Source organism: Myotis yumanensis, unplaced genomic scaffold (assembly GCF_028538775.1).
Source record: "Myotis yumanensis isolate MYYU_CA2020_CCGP unplaced genomic scaffold, mMyoYum1.0.hap1 SCAF_3, whole genome shotgun sequence".
Taxonomy (NCBI): Eukaryota; Metazoa; Chordata; class Mammalia; order Chiroptera; family Vespertilionidae; genus Myotis; species Myotis yumanensis.
This window is the reverse complement of record NW_027223754.1, coordinates 12,230,961-12,247,008: the sequence shown is the minus strand read 5'-3', so window position 1 is coordinate 12,247,008 and position 16,048 is coordinate 12,230,961. Positions and strand designations below refer to the sequence as shown.

At 46.1% G+C, this 16,048-nt stretch overlaps 2 protein-coding genes across 2 annotated transcripts in view; one reads left to right on the top strand and one right to left on the bottom strand.

The window, feature by feature from the left end:
• PDGFRL (platelet derived growth factor receptor like) overlaps positions 1 to 6,520 on the top strand; it is a 43,667-nt gene extending 37,147 nt beyond the window's left edge. The window contains exons 4-6 of the mRNA XM_070408282.1: positions 2,300 to 2,593; positions 3,057 to 3,196; positions 5,149 to 6,520. Coding sequence (XP_070264383.1) covers positions 2,300 to 2,593; positions 3,057 to 3,196; positions 5,149 to 5,337 — 623 coding nt within the window. The 3' untranslated portion in view covers positions 5,338 to 6,520. The remainder of the gene's footprint in view (positions 1 to 2,299; positions 2,594 to 3,056; positions 3,197 to 5,148) is intronic.
• A 1,447-nt stretch (positions 6,521 to 7,967) lies between these two features.
• MTUS1 (microtubule associated scaffold protein 1) overlaps positions 7,968 to 16,048 on the bottom strand; it is a 128,383-nt gene continuing 120,302 nt past the window's right edge. The window contains 7 exon segments of the mRNA XM_070408281.1: positions 7,968 to 8,583; positions 9,355 to 9,452; positions 11,114 to 11,230; positions 12,973 to 13,068; positions 13,209 to 13,282; positions 14,525 to 14,630; positions 15,766 to 15,980. Coding sequence (XP_070264382.1) covers positions 8,370 to 8,583; positions 9,355 to 9,452; positions 11,114 to 11,230; positions 12,973 to 13,068; positions 13,209 to 13,282; positions 14,525 to 14,630; positions 15,766 to 15,980 — 920 coding nt within the window. The 3' untranslated portion in view covers positions 7,968 to 8,369.

Genomic DNA, 16,048 nt, shown 5'->3' with positions numbered 1-16,048 from the left:
GCCAATCAATGATTCTCTCTCATCATTGATGTTTCTCTCTCTCTTCCTCTCCCTTCCTCTCTAAAATCAACCAATGTGTTGTAGCATTTTCTCATTCCTCAACACAAGTGAAGAGTCCAGTTGGATTTTCAGTATAGGGTTTAGCAGTTTGTCTTCTCAGGCCTGGGTGAGTCTGCAAAACCAGGATGGGCTGTGATGAGAGCTGAGCGTTCCGCTGCTGGCGCTGGCTCCCTTCAGAACATATGCTTCCCCTCTGCCCACACAGAGAAACGTCTGGCATTCATTATGTTCGTGTGTTCCCTGGAGCTCAATTGCAAACACCGTGAAGCTTCCTTTTGATTGTTGTTAATTTGTGCAATTTCTGTGTGAATTTGTGCGACTGTCACATATTATATTTCATCTTAACCAGGAGGCACTCATGCGTTCTTTTCCCCCCTCTCTAACTTTTTATTGAAGTATAACAAAGAAAAGTACACACATCATAGCTATACAGCTCAAATAAATTATCCTCAAGTCACACGGAACTGCCACCAGATCAAGAAGGAGAACATGACTGACAATAGGCCTTTCTCATGGCAAAGGGCTTGGGCTCCAATCTTCATATGCAGTAAAACCACATTAAGGGGCATTTTATGGAGTTGTAATCATTTGGATTTTAGCTTATAGCCTCCGAACTAATTATTTTAGAAATCTAAATTTTCATGTGATTAGTTTTCTTAAAGTAATGTTTTTTTTATCTGCTCAAGTAGATGCAAACATGTTTGCAAGGGGCATATGTCATCTACAATTCTTTGAACTTTAACATACTTTTTTGGGTAGATGGAATGTACCGATTATAAGTGAAAATTTTTTTCTGTTTGTTAAAGCAACCGGTGTGGTCACTTCTTTTCAAAGCATGTCCAAGTAAGACCACATTTTTGTGTTGTGAAATTCTGATTGTTATCATACTGGCTTTGCTCACTGGTTCAGTTTTCTCTACAAAACCTTAAAACAGAAGTTGCTTCTAAACCTCACAGTCATAAACTCCTTAACTGTTTTGGTCAAAAAGATATCTTGAGTACTGTCCACTCTGGATTCTTCTCTTTACAATTGGGGACGACATATCCAAGGCCACTCAGATTTGCTCTTTGTGAATACAGGACTGTTAGGTGCCCCTTGCCTACGCCTGAAGGCCAGTTTCTCATGAAGTGGCATGAACCACCCAGGCTGACATAAAGCCTAGAAAAGACAGGGCCTCTCTGAGCCACGGCGTACTCTTCCTTGACCTCAGCCAGAGCCAGGGGGAAGGACCTCCATGTTAGTTAAGTTGCACCCATTGCAAAGAAGTCTTGGCTCATGAAGACATGTGATGATATATCCAGAAATTCTGTCCCTGACCTAGCACATCACATAGACTGTCGCACAAAGAAGGGTAGTGGAGGAGAGAGCCAAGAATAATTGGTTGTTTCAGGAGCATTGCAGGAAAAACATGGGAAACAATTGAACAAGTGTTGGGGCGTAATTAAGTTAAATGACTTCTCTTAATTACGATAATATCCTCTCATAGTATAGAAAACAAAAGATTTAACTAACGTGCCATGCCGAAAACAAACAAAGAATAAACCTCAACTCGGATTCCTCTGTACTAAGGAAAGGCGGGGCATACCAGTCCTCATTTCTGTAAGATAAAAATGCCATTTTCTCCTCATTTCTATAAGATAAAAATGCCATTTTCTCCTCAATTCCGTAAGATAAAAATGCCATTTTTTTGTGCTTAAAACTTCAGAGGGAACAGGGGTATAAGAAACTGGCTGGAGGTCCCCAGCCCTGAGGCATCCAAGCTGAGCTCAGAACCTGAGGTTAGTCTCCATTCCCTCTTTGTGAGCCTTGGCAGGAATGAGGTGCACTGAGTTGGATTCTCGGGGGAGCTCTGCTGTGCTGGGATCCACCCCAACAGCACTTCCTGAGCAGGTCACGGGGCTAATTTCTCCAGAGACACAGTGGATTGTTTCCAGGTCTTAAGGCTGCCCTGGTCGTATGGACATGTCTCCTCCCCTGCTTCCTCAGGGAGTAACCCATTGGCCTGAGTTGGGCTTGAACTAAGACCTATTTTATTTCCCTTAAGGAGATGGGAAATAATAGCATCCTTCTTCAGAAAGAGGAAAATTATTTAAAAATAGCTTTTTGTACTCATAAGGACTCAGTATTCTGAGCATATTGTCTGTCTCCTCTCATTTTTGTGCCCTGGAGTCGTGAATCTATGAAGTGTTCTTTACCTTGCTCCTCCAGAACAAGTAAGCCCGTGTCTTTTGCTTTGCAGAGAAAGGAGAACTCTTTGTACCTTCTCCCAGTTACTTTGATGTTGTCTACCTGAACCCGGACAGACAGGCTGTGGTTCCTTGTCGAGTGACCGTACTGTCAGCCAAAGTCACACTCCACAGGGAGTTCCCGGCCAAGGAAATCCCGGCCAATGGAACAGACATTGTTTATGACATGAAGAGAGGCTTTGTATACCTGCAACCTCATTCTGACCACCAGGGGGTGGTCTACTGCAAGGCGGAGGCCGGGGGCAAGTCGCAGATCTCTGTCAAGTATCAACTCCTCTACGCAGAAGGTAAGGGTGTTTCCTACCAGTGCCTAGATTTCAGTGGCTTCCAGCTGGCCAGTAGCAGGCACTGCTGTTCCTGAGTATGGATGGAAATTAGGAGGCACAGAATGCTGTTCTTAATGGCTCCTTTATTGCACCACTATTTCTAGAATGTTCTACTAGTGCTTCCTTGTCTGTGACCATGACCTTCAGATGAACCCCTGGCAGACCTTTTAGCCTCCTCCCCTAATCACAAGGGAAATGGCTGGGCCTGGGGAGTTCTGGGTGCTGACCCCATTCGGACCACCAAGGTAGAGAAAGAGGAGGCTTCGAAGAATCCGAAAGTGGTGGGGTGGAGGTGGCCTGGTGCTCACTGGGCGAGGCGGAAATGTGACCCATCCGTCCAAAGAAAAGAATGTGCCTGTAGGTTTGTCTTCAGTGTTGCACTTATGAATTCCATCTCACTTTCCCTGTCTCCTGCTTAATGCAGTTCCCAGTGGCCCTCCCTCCACAACCATCCTGGCATCTTCAAACAGAGTCAACAGTGGGGACGACATCAGTGTCCTCTGCACTGTCCTCGGGGAGCCTGACGTCGAGGTGGAGTTCAGGTGGATCTACCCAGGCCAGAAGGTAAGACCTTACCCTCACTCAGCCATTTGTTCAAGTTTAGGTTTGTCTCTCTCTCCCCCACCTGCCACTGATAAAGACCTTACCGTACGAGGTGCAAAAAATGTGTGGGACTAAGGTAGGTGCCAGGGCTTGCTGGTTGTCCTCTAAGACAGCGGTCGCCAACCTTCCGGACCTCACGGGCCACCCGTGGTCCATGGACCACCAGTTGGCGACCACTGTTCTAAGATGTTTCAGTATATTTACAAATGGCTTTTTTTCTTAATAGAAAAGGTGATTGGGTTCCATCAGGTAATTCACTCAGTGTACCCTCTTCATATGTGATTTATCTTCATAATTCTTTTTAAATATTTTTTTTATCAGTTTTTGAAGAGAGGGAAAGAGAGAGAATGATGAGAGAGAATCAATGATGAGAGAAAATCATTGATTGGCTGCCTCCTGCACAACCCACATGGGGGATCGAGCCCATAACCTGGGCATGTGCCTGGCCAGGAATTGAACCGTGACCTCCTGGTTCATAGGTTGATGCTCAACCACTGAGCCATACCAGCTGGGCTGATCTTCATAATCCCTAAATAAGAAGGAACAGGGGCTTGAAAGGGACAGGAGGGGCCTCCCTCTTTCTCCACCCCAACCTCAACCTTCAGTCTGAATTCTGGGTTGATTAGAGGCCAATCTAACTTCCTTCTGGTGCCTTTCTGTCTTGCACACAAGCTGTGCCCATGGCGAGGAGCTCTGAGCAGACAGGCCCCGTCCAAAAGGTGCTGTGAGGCCAGAGATCTTTTAAAAATAGATTTCCCATAAAAGCAACTCCAGCTTATTATTTAGCCTCCGTGTGTGCTCTGCTCACTAATAGAAACAGCTCTGCTACCAACATGGAACGATCCCTTTGTTGCCAGAAGAGATTTGGCCTCTTGAGATGTACTCAGTAGCCAATACCCTTCTGGCTCTATGGGCTGTGATTGGTGGAAAATAACTCTCCCTGGAGAATGGTATTTTCCGGCCTCTGGTACCTTACTTGCTTTTACACAGTTGTCACAATTAGAAAACATGAATGGTTTTCAATAGAGATTTCTTTTACATTGCTAATTATTATTTTACAAGCAGAAGGGGTATTAATGGAGTTACACTATATTACAATTGTTAAGCTAATCCAGAAAATGCTACTTTCTTATCACCGGATTTGGATGAAGCCTCTCAAAGGTGACCATCTGACTTTCTGGAATAGGGAGTTACGTCATTTAGGGCGTCACGTTATCCATCCCTGGTAGAACTTTTCTCCCACATTTGACTTATCATCCTTCTCTTTCTTCCAAATCTGAACAATTGGGAGCTTTTATTCACTTGCATGGGGAGTGCTCTGGGCTCTTTTTGACCAGAAATTCTGTAAATAAGAACCAGTGAGTGAGAGGGTGAACGTGGGCAATGTAGAGAAGTGTGGAAAATTTTATCTACGTCTTTTTGAGTAATACCAGGTGTACCTCCTTGGAGTTCCAAAAGAATCAATCTTATATTCAGTAGAAATTTACTAAAGAGCCCAGCTGGCATGGTTGAGTGTCTATCTATGAACCAGGAAGTCATGGTTCGATTCCCGGTCAGGGCACATGCCCTGGTTGTGGGCTCGATCCCCAGCGTGGCGTGTGCAGGAGGCAGCTGATCAGTGATTCTCTCTCATCATTCATGTTTCTACATCTCTTTCCCTTTCCCCTCCTTTCTGAAATAAATGCAATATATTTTTTAAAAATTTACTAAAGAAAAGGGCAGAGGGAGTCCAACAGTGTAATAAATCCCAGACTGCTTTGAAAAACATGCCGCTGAAAATGATTACACAGTGCGGAAGCACCCATGGGCCTCGCAGACCGGTGTTTTCTGAGCATGGCTCCGTGTTGAGTGGCTGGGACCTGTTTATAGCCGCGTGTCCTCCTTGCTTCATCCCTGTGGGTGTTGTTACACAGGATGAAAGGCCCGTGACGATCCAGGACACCTGGAGGCTGATCCACAGAGGCCTGGGCCACACCACCAGGATCTCCCAGAGCGTCGTGACGGTGGAAGACTTTGAGACCATTGACGCGGGATATTACATTTGCACGGCCCAGAATCTCCAAGGACAGACCACAGTAGCTACCACTGTTGAGTTTTCCTGACTTGGAAAACGAAGTGCAATGGACTGACGGGAAGCCCACATGTGCACACCACCAGCTCGGGCGTCCTTGTAACTCGTGCTTTGCCAGAGGCTGATGTCCAGCGCCAAACCCCAGTCCCTGCCTCGTGAGTAAGACCCAGACATCCAAACACACAGGAAGTCGCCCGGTCTAATAATAGACGTGTTAACTCCTTGGACAGAAAGCATGTCTTCTGATTGCTTACCTACGTATATGCGTTTCTGGTTTTTATACTTAGAGAGCATATATGTGAACAACTTTATATAATCGTCTCTATTAAATGAGCAAGTTTTTGTAAAATAAATTTAAAACTGGCCTAAGTGCTCATGTTTTAGGTTGGCAGAAGGACTCGTCGGTAGTGATGTTTGGGTTAACCTTAATTTCCATTTGATTTTAATCGCAATACATGAGCATCTAAAAAATGTAGTAACTATATATGGACTATGATATGAAAGTATCCAAAAAAATCATAGAAACTTGCTTTTTATTAAAAATAAAAAAGGCTTCACTCAGAAGTAACTAGTTCTAGATTAGTACATTCAGAAAGATTGACAGCATGTGTGTTTAAAAGTTTAATTTTCAATATAAAATAGGTATGCAGATCAAGGAAAATTCAACTTCATTTAGACCTTTTGTAGCATCTGCAAAAAAATATTTAGACCATAGTTTTCTCACCTTAAAGAGTGGAAATTGTTAAAACCAGTCAAAAGTTATTCCTCCAAAACACACAGCTTTGAATTTAGAAAAGAGAAGCTTCATTCTGAGCTTAGCTCTGTGAGCCAAATTTCAGCCCACGGCCTGTTTGGTGGTTGCGTTGGAAATTCCTGGGAAAGGGCTGAGGAGGCGGCACAGCGTCGACGCCTGCGCTGTGAGAAGGGCTGTAAGCTGGGTAGCCCCTGGGAGAGGGAAGGATGTCACAGGTTGCACTTCTTATATTAAATATTCCAGCATTGTTTATTTAATCAAGGTAAAAATACACTTTGCATCATTACAAACTGAGCACAATTACAGTTTTTACACATCCGTACACGGTATGACGTGCGGACACTGTACATCCCACATGAAACATTTGGTTTGAAAACAATCTTCAAGTTCTCCGTGTTGTTTCCTACCTTCCCTCCAGTTGTCTCTGAAGACACTTTATACTAACTGTGTAAGATTGATTTCCCCGGACACCTAAAGGGTATGGAGGAGAGCAGGGATCAGCACGAGATTTACCGTGCGCGGGCACGGGTGGCAAATCCAACTTCGGCTAATGACACTGGGCACGACTGGAAAGGGTAGGCAGAGAGAGATCTCGGAAGGTGGCGGTGGGCCTATTCCCGTTCATCAGAAGCACACACAGAAGGTAACATACACACTACACTAGTGAAGCTTAGACTTCAGACACAATCACTAATAATTAAAAAGAAAACACCATGCATCATGAATATTAATTTGCTTTGTAATGTACATGTAATGATGACTCAAAGACCCCCCTCTAGTATCCTGAACCTGTTCTTATCATGGGGTCTATTTGTCCAGCCATCAAACGTCAGCGATGCAGATTAGTAAATACTGACATCACCATGTTGACACATGCGAGGGGGGGGGGAGGGAGGGGAAGGGGGAAGCCACAGCGCTTCCTCCCCCCTCCCCCAAAGTATGAGAACTGGGGGAGGTAATAAGTGAAGTTTGGAAGAGAAACTGAAATGCAACCTGGAGGAAAGTCCTACGAGTAGGAAAAGCCACATTTTCTACTCGGAAGCTGGCCATTCTACCTCCCCAAAGACAGAAGGTTTCTCAAAGGGTACATGGGAACTTGGCATTATCTTCTATGAAATGCTGCATCGTTGGTTTCATCAAGGTACTCCTGTTCATCGATAAACACGAGCCAATGACTCTCTCGTTCTTTATTCCTTCTAGGGTTTCCCAAAACTTGTACTCTTAGGTCCAGGCTGTGGCTTATTTGGAGCGTGTGGTGTCAGCACCTTGAGGATGAGCTGGCTCTGGAAAAGCATATGCCACTATCCTTGTCCCAGAGAACAATAGGAAGGAGGTAGGAGGGTTGCTTTTGTGGCTCTGGCTGGGGGAAGGAAGGAAAGGGAGGAGGCGAGGATCAGGGGAGAAGACAATAGTTGACATCAGTGAGGACAGCTTAGGTCACGGTAAACGTAAGGCAGGAGCAATCCACTGCTGCCGCCCCTTTTCTTTATACAGAATTTTAGAAAAATTTGGGTTTTACATTTGCTCGTAGCCTGAGAAAATGGATCATAGTAAAATGTTAGGTTCGCATGGGAACGTTAAAAGTCTACAGAAAAAACACACAAACTTGTTAGTTTTAACCGACATGGCTGAACACTGAAAGAATGCCAAGAAACTTCCAAAGGATACAGACACTGCACAGACACGGACCAGTCGGAACGCTTCCTGTCACTCCCCACCCCACCCCGTGTCAAAGGGCAGAGCGGAGTGGGTGGCAGAGAGCGTCATCATTCAAGCAACGATTGCTCTTCCTTCTATGGCTTTTTGCAGAGATGCATACACTGACTTAGCTGATTAGTACAGACCCGGAAATACGCAGCTTTTGACTTGCAGTACACAGCAAAGGAGGCAGCAACAGACACAGGACACTCGCTACATCCCTTTTATTCACACGTCCCCCAAATAAAAATCACAAGAAGGTGCCTGTGGCGAAGAACATTATAAAGGTTATAAATCTTTACCTTAAGAGGCCCCTGAGAGTTTTTCCCCTTATGCTTACGTGGAAAAGGCAATGTTCTTTAAGTGCTTTGTGCAAATGTCCGTGCAGATCGATTCTGAAATCCTTTGGGGAGGAGTCCCTTGGCCAGAGAGCCACGTGTTCCCCCTGAGCGCCGGTCTCCCAAGGAGCTGATGCAGGGGGTCAAGACTTTCCAGTTCTAGGGCGGTAATGACACGTCGGCCCACGTGGCTCTTGATCCCTGGACCACGGTGAGGGTCAGCCCTGCGGACCTGTGACGGTGCTCTCAGACAGTCTCCCGCGTGCAGAAGCGTCATCTGGGCGACACGCTGGGGCTGGGGAAGGAGCCGGAATTGCGCGGCGACTGGAAGGGGATGGCGGGGGACGTGGGGGACCTGTCGGAGCCGCACAGGTCCCCGTTGTGCAGCTTCCACAGCAGCTCCTCGTTCTCCATGGACAGGCGCTTGTTGACTTTCGACTCCTTCTCCAGCCACTCCTGCAGGGTGGCCTGCTCGTTGGACAGTTGCCTTAAAGACAAAAAAAGGAGCCAGAAACCACATGGGTCTTTATTTTTATTGATTTCAGAGAGGAAGGGAGAGAGAGAGAAATATCAATGATGAGAGTCATTGATCGGCTGCCTCCTGCATGCCCCCTATGGGGGATCAGCTTGCAACCCAGGCATGTGCCCTGACCAGGACTGGAACCATGACCTCCTGACTCATAGGTCAATGCTCAACCACTGAGCCACACCCAGCTGAGCATGGATCTGAATTTCTAAAAAATGTACTTGAAAAAAAATGTTCTTGCCTTTTTAAATTTGAGAGTCCAGAAAAATGACCCCTTTGAAATAATAAAAGGCAGTTCTGCCCAGGGCTACTGGGCATGGGTACTGGCTGCCTAAGAAACCCAGGAAGTGGGAGCCAAAGAGAAAGCTGCTCTTTGGGGCCGATGTCACAGGAGGCTCCGTGACGCTCCCACAGATCATCTGAATGCCACGTGATTGTCCTGTGTGGGGCGGTTCCCCATTGTGTCCTGTGATGCTCTTTCTCTGAAGGCATCTCAGCATCACTAAGCCAGGGGCTCTGGGGGGAGGCTGGCCTGCTTCGGTGTCAGCGCCCAGCCCAGGCTCCCACAGTCAGGCCATGAAGTGCCACCATCACGCTTCCCAGGTAGAAACCAGCACCTGCTCCACCACCCACTGCAATCCCGCTCCCAGGAGGCGCCTGGGCGGGTATGAGGTCCGGTGACACTAAACAGAGGAGGAGGAGATGGGAAAAACTGGACCGTTTTCTCTTTACCTTGAAATTGCAATGTGTTTGTCTATCCGAGCTTTTAACTCCTCGTTCTCCTGCTGACATCGCTTCAGTTTGTCGACCAGCGCTGTGTTGTTGTCCTCCTGGGGGCGAACAAGCATGCCAACGGTTAGACATCAAAAACAGGGAAACAAAGCCCTCGGTTCCTACGGCACGTTCCTGACACCAGCACACACTGGAGAGATCCAATTGAGGCAAGTTTAAATATAGTGAAATACCTATCCACGGACACATTAAAAAATAGAGTCTGCAGCAGCAAAGCAGAGCATCTAGGTCAAGCATGTTATAAATGAGGCATGCGGCCCACCGGCCCCGAGTTTGACATGCTTGATCTAGGGGTTTTTTTGTTGTTGTTGTTGTTTTTAAATGTGTTGGCAGATTTCAAGAACCACTTGAACAATGAACAAGGGGGTGACTGAGTTAGTCTGTGTCACGCCGTTTTAGAGGTTCCTCCCAACCCCTCCGAGAACTGGGGTCCTGACCTGGGCAACCATGGGGCCGTGCCTCTTGGGTTCGAGGTGGGAAAACAAAAGCAGCAGCCAGACATAGGCCGGCATTTATCAAGGGCACCAGCCCTTCTTATGGTCCGTCTTGCAAAAAATACATTCCCACGTTTGATGAAAACTCTAAGGCCAACAGCAGGTCACCGCTCTGGGTGATGTGTGATGTGGCCTTACACACGGTTTCCTCTCCAGCATCCATTTACCTCTCAGTGGCCCCACAAAGCAGCAATTTACGAAACGAGCGTCCAATGAGAGAAACGCCAGCACAGAGAGCCTCCCCCACCGCCCCCAGTTGAGGTGAAGGCGCATTTGGCCTCCTTGCTGGCCTGCCCAGGCTCAATTTCAAGGAAGACACATTGATTGGCTGGGAGGTTAAAGGATAAAATCCCAGAAGACATTTAACATGCTGGGGAGCTGATGACCTCCCAGAGCGCTTTCTAAAGGTAAGATTGTATTACTTGCTTAGGAGATGACATCACGGCTCTGTCACAGTTAATTCTAAGTCCCTGTCATTGTACCGTACGATGACTCTACTTTGATTGTGGCTCTGAGTGTGGGATCCTATTGTTCTTAACATATCATATTATCCAGAAAATGCTCCGGACAAGTCAGTCAAATGAAATACCGTCCTACAAAACGAGACTAGAATGTCAGAAAAGGGGGCCTCGGAACATCAGTTCTCTGTCCGAGAGCCACAAACTAAGTTCCACTCACAGCCTCCATAGTGCGTGCTATTTATCCCATGGGCTCATTTTACTAAAGCACAGTTTTGAGCCCATTCTAATTCACAAGAAGCTCGACGAAGAACTTCAGTAGCCAGGTTCAATTGCTCCACTGTGACTATTCCCATGTCTAGCTCTCTGGGGCACCCGAAACCTGCCCAGAGTAGGAGAAACATCAAAGTACTGATTGGACATGATTTGAAAACTCCTCCCACGCAGGGCAAGATGCACAGACCCCTGGAAGGGGAGCCGGTTCCGTAGGTGTGGGTTTCCCAAGGACCCCCTGCTGCTTTACCTGTTCCTTGGGGTGGGGGGGGGGGGGGGGAGGGGGGGGAGTGTTGCCGAAGGCAGCAATGGCCAGCCTGGAGCAAGTACAGAAAGGGAAATGGAACCTCTTTTGCCTGTGCTATATTTCCAAATAGCTTCAGGAGCAGTTATAACAGCCCCTGGTTCTAGGTCACAGCCGGTTCCCGCTTCCCAGACGCCAGTCCCTTGGGGGAGGCGCTGACAGAAACATACCAGCTTCTCCATTTTCATCAGCTTCACGTCCTGCTGGTGCAGCTTCTCGTTCTTGATCTCCAGCACGGCCTTCAGGCTCTCCAGCTCCTGCTCCAGGTACATGATCTGAGGGTTTTTCTGCGAAAGACACAGCAGGTCATGAAATGCAATCCCACATTCTTAATTAAAAAAAAAAAATCTCTGATTAGACAGGAATTAGACAAAGTGGCAGGAAGCTTCTACCTCCTTACCGTGGTTTCAAAGAAAAAAGGTGAAAGGAATGGTTAGGATAGTGTTAACCTCAAAGTCGCCGGTTCTAAGGATGACATAAAACATTTCATATCTGAAACCAAGGTTTCACGCACTTATCAGCAACTTAACGTGAGAAGGTATTGGCAGCACCAAGTGTTTTATCGGAAGTAGGAGCAAAACTATTGCTTAACAATAGAAAACAGAATTCTGACCAGAAACGGGGTGTCTCCAGGCCCACCACTGGTGTTTGGGGGGAGGAAAGGGAACAACAGTTCTCTCTCACCAAGGTCAGCACCTGCCCAGGAATGAAAAGATGGTGCATACGCAGGGCTCTCTGGAAAACCGCAGGGATGATGGTACCGTCCTGCGTCTTTTGGGTTTTTAGTGTGATGGGACTGCGCTGGCCTGGCCGTCCTAGGGCAGGCGTGACACCCCAACACCGACTCGGCATATAGCACAGGTACTACCCAAAGTCTATCAAATAAATGCCACGTAAGGGGAGACGCCTTCTTAGAGCCCAACCCCAGGGGAGATGCCCCGACTCCTTGCTTTACTTACGGAAATTCAAGTGAACCGTCCAAAATGTACGACACAGATGGACAGTGGGAGACACCCCCCTCCACCCCCCCGCCAGGGACTTCCCGAGCTGGCGGCAGAGTTCAGTGGCAAAACGCTCTGCTTCCATCCTCAGGGCAGAAGGCTATGAACAGTGGTTCTCAAAACACAAGCGGTAAACTTTTTTTTTTCTCTAAAAAAACGGAGTGAGGCAGGGGAGTGAGGGTACAAGCTACAAGAGCAAGTTGAGCTTACAAGAGAAAAAAGTTTTGTACTTTTCAAAAGGGAGGACAATCATACAATGAAATACTGTTCGGCCAAGGAAAGGCATGAGGTCCCTGTACCTGCTGTAACATGCACGGACGCCGAGAATGGACAATCCGTGGAAGAAGCCAGACGCAGGAGGCCACAGACACGATTCCACTTAAATGAAGAGGCAAAGCCACACAGACAGGAAGTAGCCTGGTGACCCCCTGGGGCTTTGTGGGGGGGGAGAGAGGGGCTGACTGGTAATGAGTACAAGGTTCTTTAGGGCTGATACAAATGTTCTGGAATTAGATACTGGGGACCAACACACAACTCTGTGAATATACTAAAAACCACCGAATTGCACATTTTATAAGGTATATAAATTATATCTCAATATAGCAGTCAGTTAAAAAAAAAAAAAAGTGAAGACTTCAAACAAACACCTGACCCTAAACTGATACTTTTCTTGTCTTCCTGTAGGTATTAGCTTAGACCACTTGCAATATATAGGGTATCCCCCCAAAATGTATACACACTTAAACAACTGGTAGCTGTTAAATGAAAATGAAATGTATTTTAATAAACATGACGTACACATTTGGGGAGGACACCCTGTCTACTGGGCTTCATCAGCATGCCAGTGTTTAAGATTTTAAAAACACACCACTAAACACAGCAGCCGTTCAATACAGTTTAAACAGCACAGCTCAAGAGCTGAGAGGGCTCCAGATGCTGCTGTTTCTCTGCTGCTGAACATAACTCGACTTGAAAAGGCGGCTAAGGAGGAGAAGAACTCAGTAGTGATAGAGGATCACGCGACTTACTAAATTCGCTTTCTCTCTTGAGAGTCTTTTTTGTTCTTCTGATTTCAGCTTTTCATTTAAAGCCTCATTTTCACTCTTCAGATCAGTGATTTGTTTCTAAAACACAAATAATGAAATGTGGACATGAGTCGGCACGCAGAGACCAGAAACAGCAGAATGTGTGCAGAAACATACCCAAACCCACACACCTCAAAGAACTACTATTATTATTATTTTTTGTATTGAGATGTACCCACCTCTAGGGATTCCTGCTTCTCAGAAAGCAAATCCTCAAGTGATTTCTTTTCTAATTCATGGCTTTTCTTGATTTCTGGAAAGAAGTGGTATATTTTAATGTCCTATGAGGTCACTGTGTTCTGTGGTTGTTAAGCACATATTCTTAAGGTTTGGTGACAAAGCAATATGACTGCTGCCTCATATTTGTGCCAGGCTTTCATATAAATTAACCTGTTCTCGGATCAGCCCTGTGAGGCGAGAAAGGCACATAGTCCCCGTTTATTACTGCGATCACTGAGGCCCACAGGGCCCAGGAGCGTATAGGGGACACAGAGCAGACTCGAACCCTGGCCTGCAGCCCCCGGCCCTGGAGCTCCTGTGTTCTCCATTTGCATGTCATGAACCAAACAGAAATCTAAACTTAAACCCATTTCTAGGAGGAAGGAAGGAAAACAATGTTTACTAAATGTCTCCCCTGGGCCGGTCACTTTTACATGTTATCATCTGGGACTTCACACAACAACTCTGTTTTCTAAATTTAAATGTTTTTATTGACTTCAGAGAGAGGAAGGGAGAGAGAGAGAGAAACATCGGTGATGAGAGAGAATCACTGATCGGCTGCCTCTTGCACGCCCCCTACTGGGAGTCGACACTGCAACCCGAGTGTGTGCCCTGACTGGGAATCGAACTGTGACCTCCAGGTTCAGGGGTCAATGCTCAGCCAGTGAGCCACACCGGCCGGCTGTACTTCCTGATGAAAAAGGCCTTTGCTGAAGGTCACACAGCCAGTCCTTACCACCCATCCACACGCTGCTCTGTAGGACACAATGAGTTTAGTGTAACAACTCGGGCTACACGGCCAACTATGTTCTGAAAGAAACAGCTTCTTATTCTTTTCCTTCCACTTGAACCCTCCCAATTGTGGTGACGTAATAAAGATTCTTCATTCAACAAGAGCCAGCTCCCTTTTCACAGGGTGTCGGTGTGTAGGTGTACTGGTGAGCAAGAGTGCTCAGCATGGACCCCCTACCGTGGCCAGGATACGAACTCACACCTCCATGCCCCAGAACTTAAGGGGGTCAAATACGACGTTCCTAAAGGGCCTTTACGTTCTTTAAAAGCTTGCCTACTTCCTAAAATGCTGTCATTTATAACAAACTATTATTTGCACCCTTAGGGGAAAGGACATGGCTAACAATGAACAATGCAAAAAGAAGCCAAAACACCCCAAACTGAATTCTCTGGAGGAGGAAGTGATGAATCATGTCCGCTTTAAAACATATCATGCCGTTCCATTAGATCTTATTCTATTTAAACGGAAAACAAGCAATCTTGCCTGAAAGGGAGGTTTCATAGGCCTTCTTCAGTAATTCCACTTCGTCTGAGTGGCTAGCTTCAATTTCCAGCTTCGAGGTTTCATGGGCAGCACTTAAGTTGTCAAACTGTAAGAAAAAACACAACAAAACAACAGTTTACCAGTAGAATCAGAAGTCCTAAGTTGAACAGTAAGTAGTAACAGTAGGAATCTTGACACATAAACTTGAATTCAAGTTGAAGGCCTACCTAACGCATGTCAAGACCAACCCCATTTGAATTTGCCACTCCCAGGGCTTCACTCCATCCCACTCAGGATCAGACACACAGCTCGCCAGGGCACACTGACGGACATGGTGAATCCATCACAAGGAATGAGGGGGTGTGTCCCGGTGACAGGACACTGGCTCCACCCCTGCCATGGTGGCCTCTGTATCCTCAGTCCCTAGCACATGGCGTATAGTAGGTACTCTAAATATTTGCTGAATATTAAACAGATTTAAAAAGGGAACAAGGAAATTAAAGAGCAGCTTTTAATATACTAATAGGTGAAAATTATGGGTTATTAAACAAGGGCCATTTTTTTTTTATTGTTTAAAGTATTACAAAGGGTATTACATATATCTCCTTTTTTCCCGCCCTTGACAATCCCCTGGCCTCCCCTACCCCCCGGTGTCTTATGTCCATTGGTTATGCTTACATGCATGCATATAAGTCAATAAGGGCCATCTTTAAAAAAATAAAGAAATTCAACCCCAAATTTAGCAGCACAACAACAGAATGGTCACAAAGGGATTATTCCTAGGTAATAAGATAAAGGGTTGTTTTTAATTTTATCTTTTTCCTTCCTTTTTGCTCAACACATGTACATTGCTTTCATCATAAGAAAAAAATTAATTTAAAAACCCTTTTTGCCCTAGCTGGTTTGGCTCAGTGGATAGAGCGTCAGTCTGTGGACTGAAGGGTCCTAGGTTTAATTCCTATCAAGGGCACATGCCTGGATCACGGGCTCGATCCCCAGTGTGGGGTGTGGAGGAGGCAGCCAGTCAATGATTCCCTCTCATCATTGATGTTTCTCTCTCTCTCTCCCTCTCCCTTCCTCTCTAAAATCAACAAAAATATATTTTAAAAAAACACCCTTTTCACATTTTTAAATAAATAAAAAGGATGTTCAACAAAGAGAAGTTCATAAAGGAAGTAGATCATCAAACAAATAAAATTCAAGTAAAGAGCCAAGGACACCCTGGTCCCTAACGCACAGACCTGCTCTTGCAGCTGAGTTTTGTACTTCTCTGCTTCTTCGATGTAAATGTTCTGGAGCTTCTCACACTCCTCGGTGTAGAACTCTTTGAGCCGATTCTCTAGCTCAGTGAGATCTGTCTGGTGCTGCTGGTTCAGCTTCTGGACAAATCCTTCATAAGCTGCTTGCAACTCATTCCTGGCTTTCTCTAATTTCTCACAGGCGGTCGAAGCAGTGACTGGAGATGAAAAAAGAGAAAGATGACATTTGACTTGTTCAAGGTCCTAAATTCATAACATTCACACA